General features: G+C 41.3%; 1 protein-coding gene and 1 pseudogene across 1 annotated transcript in view; one reads left to right on the plus strand and one right to left on the minus strand.

Annotated features, from left to right (window-relative positions):
* MED13 (mediator complex subunit 13) overlaps nucleotides 1-25,581 on the plus strand; it is a 130,328-nt gene extending 104,747 nt beyond the window's left edge. The window contains exons 17-30 of the mRNA XM_066635020.1: nucleotides 5,454-5,621; nucleotides 6,797-7,020; nucleotides 8,731-8,920; nucleotides 10,608-11,049; nucleotides 12,732-12,948; nucleotides 13,954-14,145; nucleotides 14,249-14,472; nucleotides 14,667-14,809; nucleotides 16,973-17,131; nucleotides 17,235-17,423; nucleotides 18,296-18,444; nucleotides 18,651-18,824; nucleotides 19,411-19,511; nucleotides 20,105-25,581. Coding sequence (XP_066491117.1) covers nucleotides 5,454-5,621; nucleotides 6,797-7,020; nucleotides 8,731-8,920; nucleotides 10,608-11,049; nucleotides 12,732-12,948; nucleotides 13,954-14,145; nucleotides 14,249-14,472; nucleotides 14,667-14,809; nucleotides 16,973-17,131; nucleotides 17,235-17,423; nucleotides 18,296-18,444; nucleotides 18,651-18,824; nucleotides 19,411-19,511; nucleotides 20,105-20,237 — 2,705 coding nt within the window. The 3' untranslated portion in view covers nucleotides 20,238-25,581. The remainder of the gene's footprint in view (nucleotides 1-5,453; nucleotides 5,622-6,796; nucleotides 7,021-8,730; nucleotides 8,921-10,607; nucleotides 11,050-12,731; nucleotides 12,949-13,953; nucleotides 14,146-14,248; nucleotides 14,473-14,666; nucleotides 14,810-16,972; nucleotides 17,132-17,234; nucleotides 17,424-18,295; nucleotides 18,445-18,650; nucleotides 18,825-19,410; nucleotides 19,512-20,104) is intronic.
* Nucleotides 25,582-25,768: 187 nt separating this feature from the next.
* Nucleotides 25,769-25,887, minus strand: LOC136659837 (5S ribosomal RNA; annotated as a pseudogene).
* Between the last annotated feature and the right edge of the window lie 809 nt (nucleotides 25,888-26,696).

The following is a 26,696-nucleotide window of genomic DNA, read 5'->3' on the forward strand; positions in this document are numbered from 1 at the left end:
TTTATAGTAGCTTTACAGAAAAAAGGTAAACAATATTAATAGGTTGATCCTGGCTTACCCTGGTAACAGGATCAAGTTGCCATAGTGGGGCAAAACTCCCCATTAATGGGCATGATGCTTGCATCATTGCTTGGGAAAGACTCTTGTGGTGGACACATGTGTCCACTGTAAAATGTTTTTCAGGCAGATGAGGAACAGAGAGCTTCACCTCACATTTGTGTTCTGAGATTGCTTTCACTCTAGTAGCAACCATGTCAGTACTTCACACAATCTTGCTGCTTTTGTCGTCTTTGCCACCAGTAGCTTCCTTGAAGCAGGCAAGTCAGAGGGTACACATTCTCTGCAGAGAACCATATAGACCACAGCAATGTCCTCAAGGGGCATGGCAAATACATATGCAGCTTACTGGATTGGGAGCCAGTACCAGGAATTCCTCTGAAGAAAAGGCAAAAACTCAGGTAGAGGCCAAGTCTAAAGGAAAGGCTTTTGAGATGGACCCAGACTTTGGTGGCACATGCACCAACACCAACAAAGACTATGGGCTTGGAGTCTGCATCCATTGGTTACCTTAGACCACAGAGCTATCTTGCTCCCCACTGACTTTTGTTCTGAAGACACTGTTGCCTGGCTCCTTCCCAGGATTATGCATTCTTATGGTCTGCACGCTATCAGAAGGGAAATTGTAGAGACATTGAAGTGCCTGACCTCCCTTAGAAGGCTACCAGAGCAGAACCAAAGCTCATGAGCCTCACACATCATTCTGATCAGGATTTGGTTTCCAGAAACATGACATATATGTACTCCCAGTACCCATATTGCCTTCCTAGGATCTCACAGTGAGCAGTCCTGCTCAATATGGTGACCAGGATGATAACTGCTATTGTGGCTCCACTCATCATGTTTGCCTGCTAGTACATAGGCCAAAGGAAGCACCATTGGCTACCATATCTATGGTTCCTACTTCAACAATGACTCTTGTTTCCATCTCTGCAGTGGTGACATCTCAGCCGCCTGTGTCATCGACACTAGCACTGTTTGTTGACTTCAGTATCAGTCATTCCCTCAGTACTAATAGTGGTGTTGATGTTGCTTATTCTCTAAAGATCAGTGCCACCAACTTCCCCCTCTTGTTGGAGTCTGTTGCGGAAGCAGACTTGGAGGCATCCCTCATGCCTTCAGAACTTTTGTCAAATCAAGTGGAAAGTGGACATTAAGATGTAAAATGAAAATATCATTAGAACGACCTGTACATTAGACATGAAGCATGGAAGTCAAGTTTAAAACATTTGACTCCCACAGACTCTGCAGCCAGGAAGTTGGATGCATGGCCCATGCAGTGGGAACATCAGGTCTGGGTCAAAAAGGGGACCTGAGAGCCAAAGGAGGGGAGCCAGAAATTTCCTACGATCTCGAAATGTTTGCCTACATTGTGTGAACACTAGCTTTCACATTTTGGGTAAGCTTAAATAGTTTTATATATCATAATTGGTAGGAATTGGATCCAATTTTTGTGTAAAATTATGATCCAATGGAGAAGAGTAGGGGCCCAAAAGAAACAATGTATCACCTGATAAAATTCCTCTCAGAGGCCCTGGTTAGATGCAACAGTAAGTTGTACACCACTTCTGCCATGGATATATAAATAAATAAGTTTTTTTTTTCTTAAACAACAAAGTACCAATACATTCTTTGGGGGAGGGCAGCAGCATTTTGGATAGGATAGTCAACACCTTCCAATTTGTGGCCTTTAAAGTCATTAAATAGATCAATACAGTAAAACTCAGTGTGTTCATTCAATCATGGATAGTTCTGTAACTGACACAGGTGGTTGTGATTTGCCTCTCTGCTTCTGGACCCCAAGGCTTATATTGAAGACCTACCTTTTGATGGGAAGGGCCTTCTCAGTGCTACCACAAAACAGTTCTCCGGAGGCATCCATCTGGAGGAATTTGACCATGGTAGCACCAAAGACATTTACTGTCATTTCTGTCTTTCCTGCAAAGATAAACCTGCAAAGCTCAATTCTTTTGTTACTACAATCCCTGCTCTGACAGTATGCAGGACATGATTCACAATCAGTCTCTTTGAAAAGCAAACAATCTTTGTATAATGTAAGGGTTTGCAGGCAGGCTCTTTGACTCTATTTCTCTGCAGCCCTTCCATGATGTCTGACACCAAGATTGTTGTTCCACTGTCGGTTACCAATGTCTACAGTGCTAACATCACTGCTTCTATTCTGCAGTTCATCACTGGGGTTACCCTGTGGTGCAGTCAGTCTCAATACCAAGTGCCACAAGTTTTGCAACTGAGCTGGATGTGATCGATGCTGCATAGGGATGTGTTTCTAATCTCTGGGGAAGGGATTCTGTTATATATGCTTCTCCTTCCTGCCAATCCCCAAGAAAAAGTACCAAGGTTCTCCCCCATTCAGCCGCTGGTTCAGTAAAGAGAAAGTGTGGAATAAAAGGAGTGAGCACGCATTAACTACTGGGCACTGTTCCCCATAATCAGCCTGTTCTCCCAGGTCCTCTTCTTTGATAGCCTGCAAGAGCTCCAGGGAGAACTCTAGTTGTTGCTGTGGTATCTGAAAAAGATGCAGAACCACCCTCTCTGCTGTTGTCATCTGAGGGCTTCATTCTTCAGCGTCTGCAAACACAGTTTTGAATAGTGTAGTGCAGCAATTTTCATCCAGTGTGCTGTGCACATTGGTATGCTGTGAATGATCCACAGGTGTGCTGCAGGAGTTTGGGGAGGGTAATTTACAATATTGGTAGGACAATTGGGGGATGTGAGCCCCCAGCCAGCAATGCAGTGTGCCTGTGTTCGATAATTTTATTGTCTTGTCAATGTGCCATGAGATGAAAAAGGTTGAAAATCGTTGATGTAGTGCTTGCCGTGATCATTGCTGAGCACAGGAAAGGTACCTTCCCTCCTGTCCCCTAAACAGTTTCTGCTTTTGCGCCTTTCTCTTATTTTCTGTAACCACGGCAAACTGCCTTTCAAAGCTGAAAACAAGAAGCTATGGTGGAGTGCTCCCTAGGGAACATTCTAGGCTCTCACTTCACCTATCCAGCCCACAGAATATCAAGAACCATGTGGTCATTCAACCATTTAGTCAAAAACTCATGAAGGCTCTGAACATGGATTACCGTAAGAGGGAGAAAATTGGGAAAGAGCAGCATGAGCAGATTCAATGGAGGACACAGTGCCTATACCTTTAACCATTGTATAAAAGAGGGAATTCTGGCATTCTTATGTTTTTTTTCTTCAGACTGACTTTGAAATTTCAGTTACAAAGATGGATAGACATATTTATAAAACTTTTATATTGCTCTTAAGTAGGGTTGTCAACCAGTTCATGAATTTTTAAGCTTTTAAATTGCCTTTACCTGATTTAATGTCGTCAAATTTAAAATTCTGTATTACTGGTGCTACGGTTTAGGCAAAATGTAAGAAGTTGGTTCTTGCAACTCTAGGTTATTCTGGCTGAGGCAGGTTATTTAGATCTCTTCCAGTTGAGCGTCAGGCCTGGTTATGGAACAGAAACTGCCCTGGTGGGTGACCTGTGCCCTTGATTTTCTTGGATTTTGCTTTTGAGTGTCCTCCTGATGTGGCTTCCTGTGTGGGATTAGGAGATACTCTTTTGCAGTGGTTTCAAACCTTCCTAGAAGATGATTCAGAAGGCGGTGCTGCGGAATTGTACATCTGCTCCATGGCTTCTAGCTTTTGGGGTACTGTGGGACTGTAGAATATCCCCAGTGCTGTTCAGTATCTATGAAAAGCTGCTGGAAGAGTTCACCCAGAGGTTTGGACTGCCTGTTATTTTGTACTTGTCTACTTATGGAAACCCTGAATCGGTGATTGAGGGCAGTTCTTGTTTGATTGGGGGAAAACAAGCTGAAACTTAATCCAGACAAAGTGGTGGTGCTTTCAGTGAGAAATTCACTGATCTGGATAGCGGTTTACAACCAGCACTCAGTGGAATCACACTCTCCTTGAAAGTGCAAGTATGCAGCTTGGGTGTTAGCCTGGATCATGTTTTGGCTTTGAATACACCAGTGATGGCAGTTTTCAGGAGTGTGTTTTGTTTGCTTTAAGCTAAAACTTTTATTCACCAGCATTAGCCCTATCTAGAGAAGCTGGATCTAGTCTCCATTATTTTGGAACTGTTATTTTTGACTGGCTTGCTGTAACAGTTTTTATGTGGGTTTACTCTTGAGGATGGTTCCAGAATTTCAGCTGGTACAAAATGCAGTAGGCAGATTGCTGTTGGGTTTTGAGATGTTCAGAGCATTGTATGCCTGTCTTGTTCTAACAGCACTGACTGCCAGTTGATTTCTGGGCCCAATTTATGATGGAAACCTTTAAAGTATGGAACCATACTACCTGAAGGACCATCTTTGCCTAAATGGTGCCTGTCAGGGTTCTTAGGTTATCTTCTTCAGTTTGTCCTTGACACTCAGTTGATAACCAGCCACCGGACTTTCTTGGTAGTTGCAGCATACTCATGGAATGCTTTGCCCAGAGGTCTGCCAGGCCCTACATTGCCCACCGTTAGACATTTGTTTCCTACAACACCACTGTTCTTCCTGATTATGAATGGACTTTAGTCTGATATATATTTATTGTGGGCATGCTTTTATTGCTGATTGGACTTTTACTTGTCATGATTGGTTTTTCTGTTTTGTGGTGATTTTATATTATAAACTGCTTCGTGCTGCTCTTAATTTCAAAGAACAATATGTACATAAATAAGTATCAAAAAATGGCATGCCCTTAACCTACTGTCTCCACTGTTGAATCGGCTAGAGCTATTGATAAAATGCCGAAAATGTTCTTGGCACTGTACAGTGATTCAAAGTGATACAGGCCCTGTTGGAAGGTTTTCAGTCTAACAGACATAACACAAAAGTTAAGGGATGGGGAGGGAACAGTAAAACTATTGATTTCAGTACTGAAATGTTCAAATTACATAATGACCAGGTGAGCAAGTTACTAAGGAAACAACTCTAGGAGGAGCTAGATGATGGATGGACCTAGCTGAGTAGATGAAATGTACCTCCTGTCTCACCTTGCCCTCTTCTACAGCTGCTGATGGAAATAATTCTGGGAGAGGAAGAACCAAATGAGAGTTAAGCCAAGTTGATAGAAGGGGCCTCATTGCCTTCTCTCCCACTGAGGTAGCCAGGTGAAATGCATGGAGATTTGGATGGAAAGGAACCAAGTGGCAGGCCCAGTGAAGCCAAGGAAGTTATGAAAGTTGATTTAAAGCTTGCAGCCCTACATCTCTATTTTAAGGCTGTGAAAGCAGTGTGTAAGAAAACAGACTCATGTTAAAGGTTCAGCAGGTTGTTCTTAATGTGCTTGAATAACTCATGAACATTAGAAATGCAATGTAGATATGTTTAGACCATGACAGAGTCATCTCTTTGAACTAACTTTGGTCTTCTCAGTTGTAGATGTGAGCATGCAGTGTTCCCAGGACATCCTTCGCATGCTGCTTTCGCTTCAACCAGTCCTTCAGGATGCAATACAGAAAAAACGAACCGTTCGCTCTTGGGGTGTGCAGGGTCCTCTTACATGGCAGCAGTTTCATAAAATGGCGGGGCGAGGCTCTTATGGTAATTGCTACCCATAGATATGTCTCTGTCGTTTGAGCCTTCTTTTTCAACTATTCTGCCTTCTTACGATGGTGTATGTGGTGGGAGAACATAGTGTATGGAAAATACTGATCTTTTGGGAAAGAGCAGTTTGCTTCACTGACAATATTTTTACTCATTTATTTAAAATTTGTGACTGGAACACTCTTGTTAGGAAACCATTGTGATCTACAGACACATGGTAGAATCTCTGACAAAACTTGAACTATGATGGGGTGGGAATTAAAAATGGACAGCGATTTATGGAATATTGGACCCCTTAGAATCAAGGCAGAGGCTTAAGAATTGTGCCTTTCTCTTCCAATACAATACAGATAACCATACTGACCCAGTTCAAAAGTCTTAGTCAAATTACAGTTTGACCATCAGAAACATTCTGCATGATCTCCCTCCTTCACATTTGGATTCTTTCTATCATTTATGGAAACTGTAGTTTTTTTTAAGTTGGCATCTGATTTTTGGTTTGGTTGGTTTGGAGGCATACTATGGCTAGCGGTGTCCAGAGTTTGCATGATTCAGGCATAATGGCAAACTGTGGCTACCATAAGCTAGGAAGGAAATCTGCACGTGCAGGAGGAAGAACATGAACTTGCAGCCCATTTCTGAAGGCCAGACAGGCCTGGCTGGAACTTCTGCCCCTCCTCCCATTCACTATTAAGTTCTCTGACTTGATTTCTCAAAGTCTCTAATAACTATATAAGCTGAATTGAACTACTGAATCTTACTGCAAATCACTATTTGAGCAAAGTTAGCTATCCAGGAACTTGCCTCTGCTCCAGAAGTTTCCTGTGTTCTTGAAACTTTCTAGTTTTAAGAGTTGGCTGCAACAGGTATGGAAAAGAGATTATTTGGTGAGGCAGGATTTGGGGATCATTGAAGTGTCCCAACCCTCCAGTCTTGCATTGAAAATGTTTGCTGGAGAGTATTCAGCAGAGCTCTAATTTAAGAACTGCAGTTTTCGTTTTAGTCTTAAATTGTACACATTTATTTCTAATTTGGCTATCTATAGAACTTCAACTTTCTCTTCATCTAGTTTTATCATTTGGCAATGATTTCTTTTGAATCTGGACAAGAACACATAGTAGCCTTCTAGTTCCAATTCTAATATATCGAAAAATAATTCCTTTATTGTCTAGGAACTGATGAGTCTCCTGAACCACTGCCCATTCCAACTTTTTTGTTGGGATATGATTACGACTTCCTGGTGCTGTCCCCATTTGCCTTACCATATTGGGAGAGGCTGATGTTGGAACCCTATGGATCTCAAAGAGACATTGCTTACGTTGTGGTTTGTCCAGAGAATGAAGCCCTGCTTAATGGAGCAAAAACCTTCTTTCGGGATCTGACTGCAATATATGAGGTAAGGAGCTGGAGAGGGCAGCTTTGTGGGAAATGCTCCAGAGCCCATTTTTCCCTTTAATAGCAAGTGTTGTTCTGTTCTACTTTTAAGCTCCTGTAGACCTTATCGCAAGTAAAATGGGCGGCAGAAATAGATAGGGGCTCATCTCCTTTAGCAAGATTTCATTTAAGTAGTAGTTTCCTTTTTGTGCAGACGCCATCAAGTGGTTAAACTATGTATTGCTCTCTTGCATTGAAGATTGCAAACCTTGTAATCCCAGGTTGTTGAACCTTTGCATTCCTCTGAATGATGCGTTGAAGTCACGGGCCTGAACAGCATTACTTCTCTATAAAGCCTATGTGATCTTGAGCTTTAATTCCCTGGTTAGCAGCCTTTTGGGGGGGGGGGGGAGGACCACTTTGTAGAGTCCCTTTCTAGGAGCTCTTCTACTGCCTTCCTGGCCTCCTGGTATAAATGTTCTGAAAGAAAACTCCAGGGGGAAGCCTCTGAGTTGAAATTCATGTGCAGATTTGACATTTTCAGATTTGATCTGAGTGGCAATCTTACTATGAGAGTAATTGTCCCTTTTAGAAGTTTTGAGTTAAGGATTCATTTTGCTTTGCCAGTTGATACCTAACTGGGAATGAGTCATACCTCCTCTGGTTGGATTTTTTGCTCTTGATTGTCCTGGTTTTCTTTGTGCTCTGCATAGTAATAGGATGAGACCAACTCCTGGATTACTGATCTTGCCTTCCTTTTGTCCAGTTCTGTATATTGGTCAACTAAGGCTAGTCATTTTGTGCATCTGATGGGAGAGGGCTGTGATGTATGAAATGTCTTGCCTCTATAATGTTAACCTTTACTCTACCATCTACCTCATGAGTTTGTGTCTCTACATAAGCTGTATTTTTTGTGTGTGCAAGTCTACTCTTTTTGTTAATAAAAGCATTTGCTGCTGAGAGTAGGGTTACAGCCAAGATAATGAGATGAAATGCTGTTTAGCTATTGTACAAAATAGAGATGCTTAGAAAAGATAACAATGTGGTGGTCATCTTTTTGTAGCAAACTTTATGGTTTTATACCTTGCAATTTTTAATGTACTTATTCTGTGGGTAGCTTACCTACCCAGGCAGTGAAAAGCTGTGTTACTCAAGTTATTTTGGTCTAGGCCAAAAGCCACAACAAAACTCAAGATTATAAAACACACTGTGTATACATTGCAGTTTCCATATTTAATTGCCAATTCAATAAAAAGCTACATAGCAAATAATGCCATTTTCTCTAACATCCATAACTGAAATAACAATTGACCTCATTTATCAACTTTACAGGCTCTTGTTTGGATAGCTTGAGAGTTCTGCTGGAACTTAACAGTTTCTAAAGCAGAAGTTGCTGCACTTATCATAGTGCCTTTGTGTTGCTATTTGTAAATAAAAATTCCAACTTTGTGTACTTCTGGACAGAAGCAGCAAGGCCCATGGACTTGTTAAGGTCATGAAATTAGAATAGTGCTGCTGCCTGCTTCTCCCATATTTTTCTCTGCTGTCCCACTTGCTAGATGAGAAGTGAAACCATATATAGATCCTGGGGTTTGTGTATTTTGTAGGATACCCTAAAGTGGCACCATCTCATACTTTGTATTAGTCTTGTAGTTCATTTGTCAAAAAAAAGTTGACCACCACTGCTTTGCATTCATTTGTGCTTGGTTTTACTTCTGGATTTTTTTTACAGTCCTGCAGGCTTGGCCAGCATCGACCGATCTGTAAGTTGTTGCCTGATGGGATAATGAGAGTTGGATCTGCTGCTTCAAGCAAACTTTCCGAGAAGTCAGTTGCCGAGTGGTTCTCTCGGGCAACTCATGCCAACAATGAATCATTTTCTAGACTCAAGTTATATGCTCAAGTCTGCAGATATGATTTAGGTACCGTCCCCACTCTCCCCCCTTCTTCTGCATCTGTTGTTTGTATGAATATTTAACTCTGTTTAATGAAATACATGCATTACATGCATTGGAACACTGTTGAAACTCCTTTTGATGTTGGTGTGCAGAGACACTAATTTCCACATGTAGGCTTGCTGACCACCAGGCAGGTTGTTCACTTTATCTAGCCCATCTGTTCTGCAGTGCATTGGTACTGGTTAGATCAGTTTTGGGCATTTAATTGAATATGGATTGCTGCATTGCCATCTCATGTCCAAATCTTTCACTGCAGCTGCAAGTGTTGGATAGTTTTGTTTCAGTAAAAAAACAGGAACACAGGTAATACTTAGCATTTATATAGTGCAGTGGTTCTCAGACTTTTTAGAGACTGCTACCTGATTTATAAATGCCAAGGGGTATGGCTAAAATGGTGATTGGGAAGCTGTCACCCCCCCCCCTCCCTGTAGCAGCTTATTTAACTCTTGATGCTCATATCTTAATCTGCCCTGTCAGTTTCTTGAACCACCATGCACAACTCTCAAATAACCATTCAGGCTTCCAGCCCATCATACTTTAGTAGCCTAAGGACTTTCGTTGTCTTCTAACTCAATAGCTTCCAGCTTTCTGTCTTCAGGGAAGGCTTTCTGTATTTGTTTGCTTGCTAAGAGTTCTTGAATGTCTGCTACAGAGACCCAGTTTTTGTGCAGCATTCTGGCTCATGTTCTAGGGTGCACACAGTTATATAATGTTTTTCCCACCCATTTTATCCTCACAAAAACCCTGTAATGTTGGTCAAGCAGAGAGAAAGAGACTGGCTGAGGATCACACAGTGAGCTTGGCTGAGCAGGGGTTTGAACACTACACCATCATTTCTCAACATTTGTTGTTCATCATACCATTTTGTGTGGTCCATCTATTGGAAGTACTACTAAAAGTAACTGGCAATGATGTCATCACCAGTTACTTCCAGATTGGGAGGCCAGACGCAGCACAGCAAATACCAGTAAGAGGCTGAGGGTGAACAGGAGGGCTTTTTCCAATGTGCAAAAAACACATGCTGGAGTTCTGTCCACCAAGTCAAGCCTCCTACTGCTGTTTGTTGCATTGTTTTGCTGGTCTCGCTGTCAGGGGGTGGAGCTTTGGGGACCCTGCAGACACCACCTCAAGTCCCACCTCAAGTCCCACCTCAAGTATGAGTACCACTGGTTGAGAAACACTGCACTACACCCTACTGGCAAGAACCTAGAATACACTTGGCACTCTGCTGTGGATCCATGTTTTAGGAGATGATTGCTTTTGGTGACTGAGGGTCCAGTTCTATTCAACTTTCCAGCACCAGTGCAGCCGCAATGCAGCCCTGAGATAAGGGAACAAATGTTTCCGTATCTTGAGAAACCCTCTGTAACTGCCTCCCCACCATAGGATGCCACGCATGCCTCATTGGCATGGTTGCACCGGCATTGGAAAACTGGATAGGATTAGGCCCTAAGCTGTCTTTGGGGGAAACTTAATTCACTGTTGGAGTACCCTCCAATAAACTTTAAGGTTTCTATGGGACACTGTGGAAAACTTCTAATCCAGATGAATGAAAATGATGTTCCATTATATCAGAGTTAATGAACTGGCTCCAAAACATTAGGAGTAACTTCAATCTCGTATCTTTTTTGTTTTGTTTTCTTACCTCAAGGTCCTTATCTTGCTACACAGCCATTGGACAATTCCTTGCTTTCTCAGTCCAGTCTGGTTCCTCCCACAAGCCATTCTGTCTCTACCCAGCCTCAGGTTGTGGGCAACTCCACTCCATCATCCACCCCCTCATCTGCTAGTAGCAATGCTGTGACAATGAACTCGAGCAGTACCATTGCCTCTGCCGCTACTACAGCCAACTCAACCCTGACCACGACTACTACATCCTCCTCTTCTTCCAGTGTGGGCAGTGGAATATCTGCAAACAAACCTTCTTCATTTCCACCCTTTGGCAGCATGAACAACACTACTACTTCCTCTCTCTCTGCGCAGTCTACAACGGTGCAAAATGGGCAGGCTGGGGCACAGCAGCAACAAGCAGCTGGGATATCTGGGGAAGCTCCATCTGTCCCAGCTCAGCCACACCCAGAGGTTTCAGAGAGGTAACACAACAAAGATTAATTCAGTATGACTCCTAAACAATATGGGCAATCAGACTTTGAGATGGTCTACAACAGGGGTCTCTAAACTTTTCAGCCAAAGGGTCGCATCAAATACCTGGCACAGTGGCGAGGACAGGAAAAAAAAATTAAATATAAAATTTAAATAAATGCATTAGAGATGGAACTTAGATGAATGAATAAATGAATGGGCTCAAATGTCCAGGACTTCTCCAAGCACAAACACAGCCCAAGTAATAAAGCCTACACTTAAATGGACCCCCATTCCCCCACCCCAAAAGCACAACTCTGGTTGTGTTTGGTCAACTGGACCAGAGGCTCTCAGGGGATCAGAGGCTGGCCACGGGCTGGATAGAGGCTCTCCACAGGCTGCATCTGGCCCCAGGGCCATGGTTTAGAGACCTCTGGTCTATAATAAGATCCAGCACCTATGTAACTGTGTGTTCAATTACCCTCTCCTGATTTAACTGGTGTGGGATGGAAAGATATTGTCTGACAACTTGTGTGGGATGGAGAATGTGAAACACCTCAAGTATCCCTTCTCCCTAAGAACTATATTGTGAGAAGTATTGTAGTTCTCCCCTACTTTTAGAGACTTACCAGTGCCTTTATGACATCAGCAGGTGTTATATCAATCCTTACTCTCATCTCAGGCTTGTTTGCATATTTAGCAACAAGTGTAGTCATACAAACAAAAAGAGCAGACTGCCAATCCTAGAAGCAAAAACTGAAGAGTTACTGGCATACGGGGTGGTAAACAACCAACATTGTTATGTCAAATGCATTCTCACAATTTGGTAGACTTTTTCTAGCTTTAACAAGAATTCTCATAAAAAAATATACTATTCCGATTGGTAATACTTATTTTGCAAGCCCAACATTGACTGCTTGATCTCCATGTAGAAGTGCGGAACCTATTCGTAATAGCAACTGAAGTGAAGGATGTTTCTTGGACCTTACCAAGGAGATTTTATTTAATTTTACATTCCATCAGGACGCATTCTTCAAAAGCCAGTCTTTCTGGAGTTTGTGTGTCTTCAGAATCACAGAGGGAACTCTTTACAGTTAAATTTCATTCCCACCTTAGGGCTTAGATTGCAATACTGTACTTTGAAAACAAACTTTTATTTTAAAAGAAAATGAAATATAAATGTACTGTTTATACTACTGTTTTCCAAATGACCACTATAAGCAGGAATAGTATAGAGGCTTTGGAATGCTTTTACTAGACAACGGCATAACTCTCCCAAGGAAGAGAGTTCTGTGGTTATGGGACCATTTTTTATTGAACTTGAGATTGTCATAGTGCAAGAAACAGATGATCTGTTGTGTTTGGTCCATGCTTAAAATGTGAAATTATTTCAGAGATTGCCCTCTGTTGGCCATGTGCATGGGAAACCCTGGTCGTTATTCACTTGTGGTTTTAATGAGAATGTGAACAGCTGTTCAAAATAAGAAAATTGGTTCTGAAAAGAAACTAAACTGAAGGGGAAAATAAATTCTTGCATCTGACTTGGAAGGGAAAAAATCCAATCCCTCAGCAGTATAGACCACTGAAGGCTTGCCAGCTTCTTTCTGTTAATCTCACATCCAGAATCTCATGGTTTATTTTCTCAAGGGTATTTTCTGTGTCTCACAATGGTTTTACTTGCAATCCATTCCAGCACTATGGATCGTGATAAAGTGGGAATCCCCACTGATGGCGACTCTCATGCAATCACCTACCCACCTGCCATCGTGGTTTACATTGTGGACCCTTTCACGTATGAAAAGAAAGAGGAGAGTAGCTCCTCCAATGTCTGGACTCTTGGCCTGCTCCGTTGCTTTCTGGAAATGATCCAAAACCTCCCTCCGAACATCAGAAACATCGTTTCTGTTCAGGTAAGGTGGTGCACTGTAATGGAACGTCAGCTGCTTGTCAAAAGTCTTTGCACAGTAGGCCTTGGAAATAATGCTGCCTTCTGATGGTCACACTGATGAATAATCCTGCTGCTTTGTTCTGGGTTGGCAATGAATGGTATACATGAAACATAAGATGTCCTACCTAAATGCTGTTCTGTGACTGAGTAAAAGTAACAGGTTTGCCTGCTTTTTGCACTGAAAATGCCAGCTATTCTAACCACCACCTCTTATGAGTTAGTACAAGTGTACATTTGGTAGATCTTTGTCAATCCAGAGATCCAGGCATCTCAGAGCAGGGCCAATGCATATGACAAAAGAGCAAATAGTTCCAGTGAAATCAAGCATTCTGTGCCAAAATACCTCATGGGTCAGTAGCCCGTCTGACCTGTGGAAAGTTCCTCCCAAATCCCAGTTGTAAAGAATATTCAGGCTGTAATCCTGCAGTCCTAGGAGTAAGCTCCACTGAATACATTGGGACTTACTTTTGAGTAGATGTGCTTACAATTGTGCTGTGAGTATGAACAAAAATCATCCTAAGAGAATCTGACACTTGGAAACAGAAAATTTCAAGAATGTAGGTGATCTTTTGATCATTGAAGGCAGACCTTTCAGTTGAAGGCTAAAGAGCACTGAAGCAGCTTCTTTTGATTTGAAACATCTTCCCTGCACCTTGCTTGGTTCTGAGTCGCAGGAGTAGTGGTGAAGGAGAGAAATGAGCTTCTAAGTTGTGCTAGATGTCTGTGTGCCAATTTTAACTTTAGATACTTGAGCTACTTTAGAAGAATGCTGGGTTGAATCACACTTGACAATTTGTTCGTCTTCTTTTTCTGCACTTGAGTGGACTGTGAGAATGTTTTACAGTATATTCAGACAATGCTTTTCAAAGCAGCTTATAGATTTTGCTTTAATATTTTTAACAGCAGTGTCCTAGTGTTAAATATACATTGTTAGTAATATCTTTTTTCTCACCTCTGATCATTTTAGCTTGTCCCTTGTCAATATCTGTTGCAACCTGTCAAGAATGAAGACAGACAAATCTACACCCAGCATCTAAAATCACTGGCGTTTTCAGCCTTTACCCAGTGTCGGAGACCGCTCCCAGCATCAACCAATGTAAAAACATTAACCGGGTTTGGTCCAGGCTTAGCAATGGAAATGGCCCTCAGAAGTCCCGATGTGAGTATTGGAGAGTTCCAAAGAGGAAAATGGGGCATGTCTTGAAGAGGGGAAAAGAGGAGTTGTTGTAAATGTTTGTTTTTGTTATCTATGTGTTTTGCAGAGACCAGAGTGTATTAAGCTCTATGCACCTCCTTTCATATTGGCTCCTGTCAAAGACAAACAGACAGAGCTTGGAGAAACCTTTGGGGAAGCTGGACAGAAATACAATGTACTTTTTGTGGGCTACTGTTTGTCTCATGATCAAAGGTGGCTTCTTGCATCATGCACAGATCTGTATGGAGAACTGCTGGAAACATGTATCATCAGCATTGATGTACCGAACAGGTAAGAAGAGAATGTGCCACAAATTTGCCTGTGGCTCTTGTATCTTGACATGTATGCATAATTTTCCTTCTTTTGATTCTAATTCTCAAAATGTGAAAGTGTAACTGTGCTAAAACCTTTTCTGGGAGCAGTCTAAAAACATGGTGTCTGTAAACAAACTAAGGTGTTCACTAATTTATCTTGCTTCTTGTTAGGGCTCGCAGGAAAAAAGGGTCTGCTCGCAGACTTGGTCTCCAGAAACTCTGGGAGTGGTGTCTAGGGCTTGTGCAGATGAGTTCATTGCCTTGGAGAGTTGTAATAGGACGACTTGGAAGAATAGGCCACGGAGAACTGAAAGGTAATATAGTAAAACTGCTTAGCTGGTTAATTTAGTTTGTAGCCCACCAAGGGAGAATGATTTGAAGCATGGTATTCCATACTTAGTTGTTGCTTATGTTTTGGAGGTGATCTATAATGTATGTTATGGTATGTAATGTTGCTCCTGAGTGCACATGCTCTATAACTGTGAAGTCTTTACTGCTAGATGATAGTCCTGCACCACTTTCTGAAGAATAGAGCGACTCCTGAAAATCAGGAACAAGTTAGCTTGTATGAAGAGCCTGTTCTTATTTTAATGTCATATATGCACCACCTTAAAGCCAAAGCACTTAAAGTGGTTTACATTTTGTAACTATGGCTTATGATCTAAGAGGCATCATATGAAAGGGGGGGGAGATAAATTCAGGTGTTGACTACTTCATACTTGTTAAAGGTGGAATGGCCACTTCAGGAAATGGTACTGGAATGGAAAGAACTAAGCAACAATTGTTTCCAGCCATTCCTTGGGTGGCGGGGAGAGAAAGGAACACTCTGTTCCCTCAGATAGAATGGATAATTACTGGTGAAGGCAGTGCTGGAAGGGAAAAAGACAAATAGATGTTGAGGCAATGGATATGACCTGTCTGTAGTCCTGTTCATCAGTGACAATCACATGAATGCAAGCGGGAAAGAGTCAAAAGCATGATGGTGAGTCTTGCTGAAATACTCCCTAAGCTTTGGCCTCCCCCCCCCCCCCCACACACAGAGCATTTATTGTACCCGGACAGAAGATCTTGCTATGATCGTGAATGCTGATTGCCTAATGTTGCCAATAAAAGGGAGTCTCTCCCCAGGTACAGCATTTTTCAGTGCAGACAAATGCTACAATATGAGTGTGGGAGGAAGGGCTTAGGGAACATGTTGGGATGGAGCATACCAGTGTACTCCTTGTACTCCTCTTCCCCCATGTCTTCCATGAATAGAGCATAAGTATCACCTGCTTCTCTGCTGAGCCATGTGTATCTGTGCTTTTTCACAAAGAATTGGGGGGGAGAGGGTGTGTGTGTGTGTGTGTGTGTTGGGGTGCAGTAAGCATGCTTTTAAAGTTCTAAAGGTATGTTTTTCATGCAAAATAAAAAGGTAAAGTAACTTAGGATCGGTACTATTCTGTTGGTGGAGGAGGACATCCAGAGTGGGTTCTCTGCATTTTTTTCAAAGAATGGAAATATATGATAATTAGGAAATATTTTTAAGAGCTTTACAGGAGATCCTGCCCAATTTGCAGGCCTGTTCTCTCTTGGGAGATGACCACATGGTCTTTATTCTCTATCCTGACTAGAAACTACAGACTGAATACAGTTGTCTTGCAGAGGCTTCCTTTGACTGGAGAGTACTATGAAAGGTCCTTCCATCTCAGTAGAAAAAGTTGCATTTCCCACCTGAATTTTTGGGTTGCTGGTTGATACCTGACTTTCGATGTCATCCTCCTCCATTAGAGAAAGGAACATTGGTACTTATTGTGAAGGTTTCTTGTTGTTGGAAAGAGGGCATCTAGTAGTCCAAGGTTGGCTTTCTGCTCCTGAAATGAGATGAATCAAGGAATGTGACCTTAAGCTGCCAAGGTCACCTTAAACTGCCAAGACAATATTGTCTCCCTGGAAACTCTTTAGTTGTGTTAATTCCCTTGATTTTTCCTTACTTACCTTGAAATTGTCAGTACCAGTTGTGTTTTTCTATATTCCCAGCTGGAGGTCCTGTAGTGCATCTAGAAAAGTGGGCGGTATCTTTCTCTAGAGATCTCTTAAAGTTTTTGCAAATTATAAAGTCTTGCCTCTTGAGCAAATGGAAGAAGGTCATCTGTTCTGGATGTCCTCCTTCCACCAAAAGGAAACCTTCATAAGTACCAATGTTTCTGTTGTTGAGATAATTTGGTTGCAGATAGTTGTTTTCCTGTTGCCACCAAATAGTGGTATATTTGCACTTGTCTTCCCTTTCAGATAAATAGCTAATGTGGTTACACCCAAAGTCATCTCCCAGTCAGCTCTGCATTAGGTTGCAGAATTGGGTGGTGAGAAACCTCTTCTGCCCTACTCTTAAACTTGAAAATTGTTCCCACATGTATCAATTCTTTGTTTCCTTTGAGTACATTACAATACATTAAATTGTCTAGGACTAAGTCTACTTCTGTACTTTTCTCTTCCAGATTGGAGCTGTTTGCTGAGTCGCCGAAATCTTCAGTCCCTTAGTAAGAGGCTCAAAGACATGTGTAGAATGTGTGGAATATCTGCTGCTGATTCCCCCAGCATTCTCAGTGCTTGCTTAGTGGCAATGGAACCACAGGGATCCTTTGTCATCATGCCAGGTATTTGTGAAAAGCTGTCCATTGATTCCATGAAGGGATATCCTTCTAACATTGCAACTCTGACATTGAGGGAGAATTTACCTTATTCTTTCCTCTCTTTAAGATTCTGTATCAACTGGTTCAGTGTTCGGGCGCAGCACCACCCTAAATATGCAGACGTCTCAGCTAAACACCCCACAGGATACATCGTGCACTCATATACTCGTGTTTCCCACCTCTGCATCTGTGCAAGTAGCATCGTCAACATACACCACTGAAACTGGTTTGGACCTGGCCTTTAATACAAACAATGGTTAGTCTGTGTGAGAGAGTCTGTGTGGTGGTCAATATTTTTTATGTAACACTTATTCTAGCTTTCTTTCAAATGCCAAATGATATTTCCATGTGTACCAGGCAGTGAAACGGGAGCACATACAGATCAGGTAGTGGTTATTTGGGGTTCTTCCCAGGTATGCAGAATAAATTTGGATTTATGTTAGTTTCATTTGATTTTTGTTTAGCATTTATTTATAATTCTAGTGAGCATTTGTATAGTGCTTTCTGAGTGTGCAGTTTCTTCAGATGAACTTGATTAAGTCCTTACAAGGTTGTTATAAGGTTCCATACTGCACTTCAGGAATTGACTCTGAGAGGAGTAGCTTGCCTAATAGTTCTAGATCTGTTGTGGATCCCTATTTTTTTTTAATGTGCTGAGAATGTTGATGTTTGTGTTTCAGGCCCATGTGGACATACATTTTAACTTGGATAGATGTGACTATTCTGTAGCTGCCATTTTCCAAGATGATTTACATGTGTATGCATACATGTAATAACTCATAAATAAGGAAAAACACTAAACATAAGCAGAGCTATAGAATAGTTAACCAAACTATGTTGTGCTGGAATTGCACACACCTTCTCCCCTTATCTTTTCTTGCACCAGAATGCTTTTGTTGGCTTCAGTAGAGATTCTCTGGGGAATGCATGCCAGATCAAAGGCTCTACAACCACGAGAATCCTTTCCTTGGTCACCGTCCACCTAGCTTCAGATGTCATGGGAACCTAGAGTAGAGCCTCTGCTCTGTCACTAGTCCACTATGCTACACAAACATCCATAATGATGTTCTTCAGACTGTTAAAATAGCAACTTTTAACGGATCCCTTACTACTATTGTTCTTTTCAAGATGGGGCAGATGGAATGGGAATCTTTGATCTGTTAGACACTGGAGACGATCTTGATCCTGACATTATAAGTATCCTTCCTGCATCTCCTACGGGGTCTCCTGTACACTCACCAAGTTCTCATTTCACCCATGGAGGCGATATGGGCAAGGTAACATTTTATAACAATGTTCTTTTGAAAAACTGTGTATTTGTCCTGTATTCTGTTCACTTCTTGGAAGCCAGCGATTGTAAAATATTTCCTATTTTTCAATGCTGCTGCAACGGATGCCCTTTTAGAAAAGAAAGAAACATCAGTTAATATTGCATTTGGCTTTCCTTTTGGCCTTTACTAACTTCCAGCTGCTGTTTGTACAGGGTCAAGGTACAGATCGATTGCTTTCAACTGAGTCTCATGACGAAGTCACCAACATCCTGCAGCAACCTTTGGCCCTCGGTTATTTTGTATCAACTGCCAAAGCAGGTCCATTGCCTGATTGGTTCTGGTCAGCATGTCCTCAAGCACAAAATCAGTGTCCCCTGTTTCTTAAGGTAATGAACTCTCTAAGATGTGTACAGGCTATTGAATTTGGGGGGTGGAGGTGGGGATTGGCATCTGTTCAGGAAAGATACTGTGAGAGAATGCGGGAGTAACAGACCGAAAGTGAGAGGAACACTAAGATCTCAGATGCTCAGAATCTTGGGCCAGCCTTACTCTCACAGCTTCCTGCTCTCCCATTTGCCCCTCTTTCCTCCCTTCCCCCAACACTCTTTCCTCTTTTGCCACCACCTGCTCACTTTCTCACCTCCTTTAGCCAGTCGCTTCCTCCAAAGGTGGTGGGGTAGATGTAAAGAGGATCAAAGCATACATTTGCCTTCTTCTCCAAGGAGTGCAGTGGGCAAAGGACCCAGATGCCATCTATGCCCTGAAACCATGTGTCAGAGGAATATTTGTTCCCCAACCTGCAGGGTTGCTTCTTGAGATGGGTGAAAATCATGGGTAGATTATGTTGGCAAGGGGTGATGTTAGCTTCATATCTGGCCGTGCTGAATTTTGTCCCTGCTGGAGCACAGATTTGGTTTTTTAAAACCAGATTATATTAGCTTTGTAACAAATTTTTACTATATGCTTTTAAAGGCTTCTTTGCACCTTCACGTGCCTTCAGTGCAATCGGACGAGCTACTTCACAGTAAACACTCCCACCCTCTTGACTCGAATCAAACTTCCGATGTCCTCAGGTATTGTCTTTTCTCTCTGGAATCATTTATTATCATTTTGAATGTGCTACACTGCACTCTTGTAGCCGCAGCTTTCTCTTGCTTATAAGCAATCCTACTTTGCATTTATACTTTAGGGCGTTCAAGTACTTTGCATACACTATTACAGCTATCTTGGTAATATAATATTGCAAGTTTGGGTGGAGGGGGACAGGCTGAGTGAGTGAATGGTGTTGCCTTTATGGTCAGCTAATGTGTTTATGCCCAAAGCAAGATTTTAAATGGAAACTTCCAGGTGCACTCAAATTAATGAATTAAAAAACTTGGTTATTATGCTTACATTCCACCTCAACGGCAGTGTCCATAGAGGTTCCTGGATAGTTTTCTACACGGGTCCAGTTCTGCATAACCCCAGCAAAGCTGCTGCATGATGTATCTTTGGACCATAGCCCTGAGATCAGTCACCAACCTATGCAGGTTTTGAGTTTAGTACATTAAATCTAAAAAGTGGGGTATCAGCATGTTTCAAATAATTGCATTTGACCTCATCTGATAACAATGTAAAAACCTCCATTAACAAATTTTTGGGGTTGGGATGGTCTCTTTTGTCCCAGGTTTGTGTTGGAACAGTACAACGCACTCTCCTGGCTAACCTGTGATCCTGCGACCCAGGACCGGCGGTCGTGTCTCCCAGTTCACTTTGTGGTGCTGAATCAGTTGTATAACTTTATCATGAATATGCTGTGATCTTTATCTGAACTGGGCAGAAAGAAGAAGAAAATGATGATAAAACAAAAAAAGGGAAAGGAAGATTCACTGCAGGACTAAGTTCACTCTTCTCCAAGAAAGTCATTTTGTGATTGGGGTATTGTTCTTGGTTACTTCCAACAAAAAAAATTGGTTTTGACTTGTGGTGGAAGGCATATAACCCTGCTGTTCAATTCCCCCCCCCTTTTTTGTTGGTGTATTGCCTATACTGGGCTGAGGAGAGTGGTGAATTGATCAGTCAAAATGTATTGTATAGCTTTTTAGTAAGAAAGTAACCATTTCCGCCCTGCCCCGCCCTAGCCCGTCACAGTATTTGTGAAGATTATATGAGCCATAGGCCCCAGCCAGGTTTAATGGATATTTTAAAAAAGAATGAGCATGGAGACAATTAAAGACAAGTGAGGGAGACAAAGCAGATTTTGTTGAACGCTTTTTGAACACTGCAATGTTCTTGTATTGGATTATAGTACCTAGTATTCAAAAGAAATGCCTGCATCTCTTATTTATTGTAAGTTTTTAAATGTATAAATTGTCTTATATTTCTTAACCTCTTTTATAAAAAAACAAATTTTCCTAGAAGGTTTATACTGCCTTCTTGCTTTAAAGCAATTGGTCTAAAATATATATGTAATCGTCTTAATTGAAAGTTGCAGTAGGTTGCTTTTAGAGTATTATTTTTTGGTAAGGGGTATTTGGGTGGGGGGAATGGTGGGGACAGTACATTTGTATTTGGTCTTGATGTACAGTTTAATGGGGAATATAGGAGGGAGGGTTATAAATGTCCATACCGTTGTGTGTGGGAGATTTACAGCTAAGCTGTAGTTGCAGATTATACGTGTACAGTAATGAAGTTCACTGTGTTTATATAAAATTGAAGAAAAAAACAAAAGGTACCGGGTCTTTACAGCAATTTTATATCACACCTTTGCAGAGTTAACATAATGGCAATATATTAAAAGGCGATATTGTAGGTGGTTTAACTTGTAGTGAGATTTTTAAAAAGAAAAAAAAATTGTTTTAATTTCTGTATTTTTGGTTTTTCAGGGCTGAGACTTGGCCTTTTTGAACCTCTTCTTTTTTTCCCCAAGTAAAGGGGGTTGTGCTTAACCACAAGAACCTCTGCCACCTCCATATGTGCACATGTTTTAGCTAGGAGAGAACTGGTATTGCCCAATGAAATTGTGACACTTTTTAAAAACAAAAAACACTTCCCCCTCACTCCAATAAATCGTATTGTTTTTCATTTTTAAATATTTTGTGTTCATCTCTTGAGATCTGATGGAAATTTCAGCATGTGAATTATGGTGAAATCACATCCACTCCTACCCCGAATGCCCCATTTTGAAGCTGAAATTTTAGCCCAGCTTAAAGTCATTTTACAAGTGCTAAAATAAAAGAAACTGCAAGGAAACCCCAATTTTGTCTTCTAGAGGTTGGTGTGTCGTATTATTTGAAATATGCTGTAAATAGATTCTCAGTGAATTTTGGTGTTCGGGCTCAATTCCACTGGTGAGAAAACAATCTTCCTCTTCCTTCCCTGTCCCTTTCTTTTAACCTCCCCATGGTTTGGCACTTTGTAATTGAAGTTTCAGGCTTGCCAATATATCAGTTTTTTCTTTGAAAATCCAGGTTCCAACATGGTAAAGCTCCAAGGAAAGGATGTGAAAAAGAGTTGAGAGTGGCAAGAAACAGCTCAACTTCCTTCCGTTGGTTAAGCCTTTCCCTGGATTATCTTCTCTTCATTGACATGCCAAATTCAATATGTTTCCCTACCTTTTTAAAGCAACTCTTCTCTTCTCGCATCCCCCCCCCCCCCAAATATGCATACTGCTGCTTCCAGGATTATTTCAGTAATACCATTAGAGATTCCTGGTCCAAGTCGTCTCATGGCTGTGTTTATATCTGTAAGTAATAGACCTTCTGTGACATTACTTGTGTGATGTGTAAAGCACTTCACCAGGATGAAGCATGGTGCTGGAAGTTTTTTGCACATGCCCAGCCCAGTGTGGGAGTAATCAAGGAAGCAGCAGCAAGCTCCAATGCAGTGCTAAAAACAGGCCCTGGAAAAGTAGTCCCTGCCACCATTCACCTGTTGCTGAAGTTTGCCTTGGTGGGCTGTCATGAGACTGACTCTTGCATCCTGTCAAGGAAGCTTTAGGGAGCAGGAAACAAACCAGGCAGCATTGCAGTCTCTATTCATTTCTGTGGTGCTCCTGTGCCAACCACAGTTAAATGAATGGTGGTTGTGTCATACCCTTGTTCTCTAGGTTTCGTACCCTTTTGTAATACCTACTGTTGTTTACAAAGTCACAACATTACAGATGTTTGCACAGCCTGAATTTCAGCATCTTTCTGAAATCATGTTAAGTATGGAGTATTTGCCTTGGAGGTATCACTTTTTCTGAAACACATAACTGACTTGTCCAGGGTGTGTGCGTGTGCATGCGTGTAGGTGGTGGTGATCTAACACTGCCAACAACTGTCCTTGGTGTGCAGCCAACATATTGACAGATTTCCAGTTTCTTCTTCAAAATTAATAAAAGGCAAATCAGAGCCACATATTTTGGTCCTGTTACAAGATGGGAGTGTCTGCTACTAATGCCATTAATGGAACTATAATAGAACAGTAATCTTTTCCCTTTGGATAAGGTTTTCTAGATAGGATGTTCTCCCTAAATCTAGAATTAGTATTTCCTTAAATTCAGCATAGCCGCATAACATCTTCAAAGGTCTTGGATTGTTTTTTACACTTCCACTGTTGGTTGCATTCTCACTCTGTGTGTCAGTGTGATGCTGCATCCCTTGTGTTGGGTGTTCACATAGCTGTAAACTGCAGTTAACTTAAAGGTTTTTTTGCTTTTCCCCATCCTCAGTGACTGCAACAATGCTACTTGCCTAGCAAGTATTTAAACATTTGCCTATATTTAAATATTGGGCTCTGTCCAGCCAAATTTTAAACATTCTTCAAATCTCATTGGAGTTCAGTGGTGTGAGTCAACCCTCCCATTGAAATCTGATGCAGTCTGAGAAGTTCTTAAATTTGGCAGGATTATGCACACGATTGTGCCATATTACCATAATTTGTGTATTTGGTACCTTGCTTGTTCAAGCAACTCTTGGTAGGAGTCTCTCAACTGATTTCCAGCTGCAGAATGGCTTGTGGAGATCTGTGGGCAGCATATTCTTTTGCAGAAGTTCTGTAGACTTTTGCTTTCCTGCATCAGATCTCAAAAATAAAATAAAAATTTTACCTGCTAGTGAGTTGACTTCAATGTAGGTCTCTTTCATAAAACTGAGTTGCACAGAGATCCTATCACATGGCTGTTTAAACAACCATAGTGTGTGTGGGAGCTGGGGCTGGGGTGGCAGTGTTAACTCTTGGGAGTGAGATGCTGTAATGTAATTGCCATGGAAACCCTCAGATGTATTGAGGAATAGTGTCTGCTGTTGAGCCTGTCTCAAATAAGCAAGAAAAAGGACCATAGCATGACTTTGGGAAAAATTTATCATGAAGACATACTGGATTGGAACCCATTCCTTATCTAGGAGATAGCAAAAGCACCATTTATCTTGTACCTGAAGTGGCATGTTAATCCATATTGGGCTGTAGCATTAACTTCATTATTAACACTTCCTTCATAGCACCTGATGGGGCCTCTGCTCTAAGTGCTTCTGCCTTCCAATTTCCCCCTTTCCATCTGTCCACTTGAATGTGTCTGTGAATTGCCTGAAACAAAAAGTTGTTGTGTTTGCTTTAAGTACTGCCATTTAACTTGTCTTACAATGTAGTAAGCCGCAGAAGTGCCAAAGCACCTTCATTTACAACCACCCTTTTTCTAGAACATACAATGTTTTCTGTGCTGAAGGCTACACAGCAATATTCTACCCCCCCCTTTTTTGTTACAAAATCTCAAGCTGAAATGTAGCAAGGACTGGAATCTTTTTTTTTCCTCTAAAGCATTTGTCCAATGTTAAAACATGGGTATTACTTTTTTCTTATATCTTTACGCTTTGTGGGCAGTGCTGCACAGTGAAATAATCGGGGCCAAGAAAATCTTACAGGTTTCCAGTAACATCCTGAGTAGTGTTTCTGCAGTTGGGGCTCCCTCTGCATTCCCTATGGGAATGGAAGAATTCTGTTCATGCAGGAGGAATTTGTGTGAGCAAAACACTCCCTCTGTTTCTGGATAGAACTCACAATGGTAGAAGCACGTAGCTGATTCTAAAGCAACTAATTATTAATTTATTTGTAGTATTGATGAACAGGTTGTATGGTTGTTGCATACCATCATGAGTATAGAAGGCAGATGTAGCAGTAGCATTTATGCAGATCACTCTCCAGGGTGAGGCATAGCATGTTTAAACATTTTGTAACCATAATTGTAACCTGCCTAACTTTTGTTTCTTAAACCTCTCCTCTGACACTTGCATCAGTGTGACACAAATAACAAAGTATTACTCTATAGTCTTTTTATCAACTTCTTTTTGGTAACGTTTTTCATGTCATGCACTACTTTGAAAAGTTTTGCAGATGTGTTTTTAATGAAGCATTTGTCTGACTTCAGTATCCAAATCTGTTACTTGAAAACTGTCAGACTTGATCTATTGAAAATGTTATTGCACCCTGCAACTTTGACACAGCAATATATTCTGTTAATACTTATTCATGTATGTTGCATAAGACAATGCTATAAGTAGGGTTTTCCTTTGTCAGTTTGATTTCTCAATTAAATGAAATTCTGGTATTTGGCTGTTTTCATACCATTTCCTGAGACAGGAAAATGTATCATCCTGAAAATCATCTTTATCTAAGATGACAAAGAACCTTGAATTATAAATAGAAAATACCTTATTTGGAACTTTTTTTCAAATGGAGGAAAATCTAATGGTGAAACTGGACTGGGGACCTAACATGTAATCCTTTGGCTCACACTTGAGGAAAGTTCTTAATGTACAGTAGTAAGTTCTCCAAAGAAACTGGATCTGAATATCTTGGAAAAGCTTACTTGGTTTAAAAGCAAAATTGTGACATCATTACTGGACATGTCAGCTTTATAAATGTTTGTTTAAAAACAAAATAAAACAGCTGGGTCACTTTAACGGGAGGGGGGGGAGAGTTCTTAGGTTCGTATTCAGCAGAGACATTTAATGGTCCAAGTTGCTCTTTATTTAACATTATGATACATAAAAAAGTAAGGAACAAACACTATTGCTGCAGAATGCCATAAACACCGAGTTGTACAAATTGTGATTGAGGAAATGGAAAAGGTTTATACTTTTTAAAAAAAAAATTCAAATGGAATAAATTATTAATGAAGCCTTCCTTCATTGTGATGTCTCTTTGCGTTTCAATCATCTGACTGACCTTGGAGCAACAGGGGCCCCGTTTGTGGGTTCTTGGAGCAGAAGCAAATACTGGAGGATACTGAACCCAAAGACTCTCCTATATGAAGGCGACACAACATGTAAGCTGGTTGGCAACCTTCAGTCTCGAAAGACTATATGGTGTAAGCCTACAGCACCTGGTATTCCGAGGCAGTCTCCCATCCAAGTACTAACCAGGCCTTACCCTGCTTAGCTTCCAAGATCAGACGAGATCAGGCATGTGCAGGGTGAGCCAAATACAGGCCCCATGAGATATGTAATAATAATAATAATACAGGTATTTCTATACTGCCTTTCTTGGTCCTCAGATTTCTCCTTAGACTTTATTCAAGGCGGTTTACATAGGCAGGCAAATTTAAATCCCCTTAGGGATTTTTACAATTTTGAAAGAAGGTTTCTATCTTTCAAGAAACCACAACATTCAGATGTTTCTTTCTTGGTCTGGTCGCACATTCTGGCCTCCATCCTTCCACGCTCAGAGCAGATGGAATAGCTTGGCTTAGCTTGTCAGCTGCTTCAAGGTCGCACGGTGCCGGTGGTCTCGAACTGGTGACCTTCTGATGTTATCTTTAGGCAAATGGAGCTCCTTCAGGGAGCTTGCAAGAGTATATGTCTTTTTTTCCCATATCCTGAGAACAAGAATTAGACTGAAAGGGGAGGGGGTTAAGTGGCCCAAGGTCACCCAGTGGACTTAACTTCTGAGCAAGGATTGCTTTGAACCCTGGGTCTTGGTAGGGTAGTGCGACTACTGTGCCACACTTGCTCTCTAGCTGTATTCCCTGAAATTGTGCATGCTTAGCTTAGACCATCATTCTGTCTACCAGCAGCACCCATCAGCACCCATCAAGTTGCCACAGAAAACTCACAAATATGACATACGAGTAATAGGGAATTACAGATAACCACAGATTGTCATACTTTGCATAGAATTTAGCTTTTAAAAAGTTTCTAGACCAGGGGTGTAAAATTTGTTTCATACAGAGGGCCAAATAGCATTCATGATGCCTGTTGAGGGCCAGAAGTGACTAAGCAGGTCACGACTAGAAATAAGCC

The sequence above is a fragment of the Tiliqua scincoides genome, chromosome 8 (genome assembly GCF_035046505.1).
Source record: "Tiliqua scincoides isolate rTilSci1 chromosome 8, rTilSci1.hap2, whole genome shotgun sequence".
Taxonomy (NCBI): domain Eukaryota; kingdom Metazoa; phylum Chordata; class Lepidosauria; order Squamata; family Scincidae; genus Tiliqua; species Tiliqua scincoides.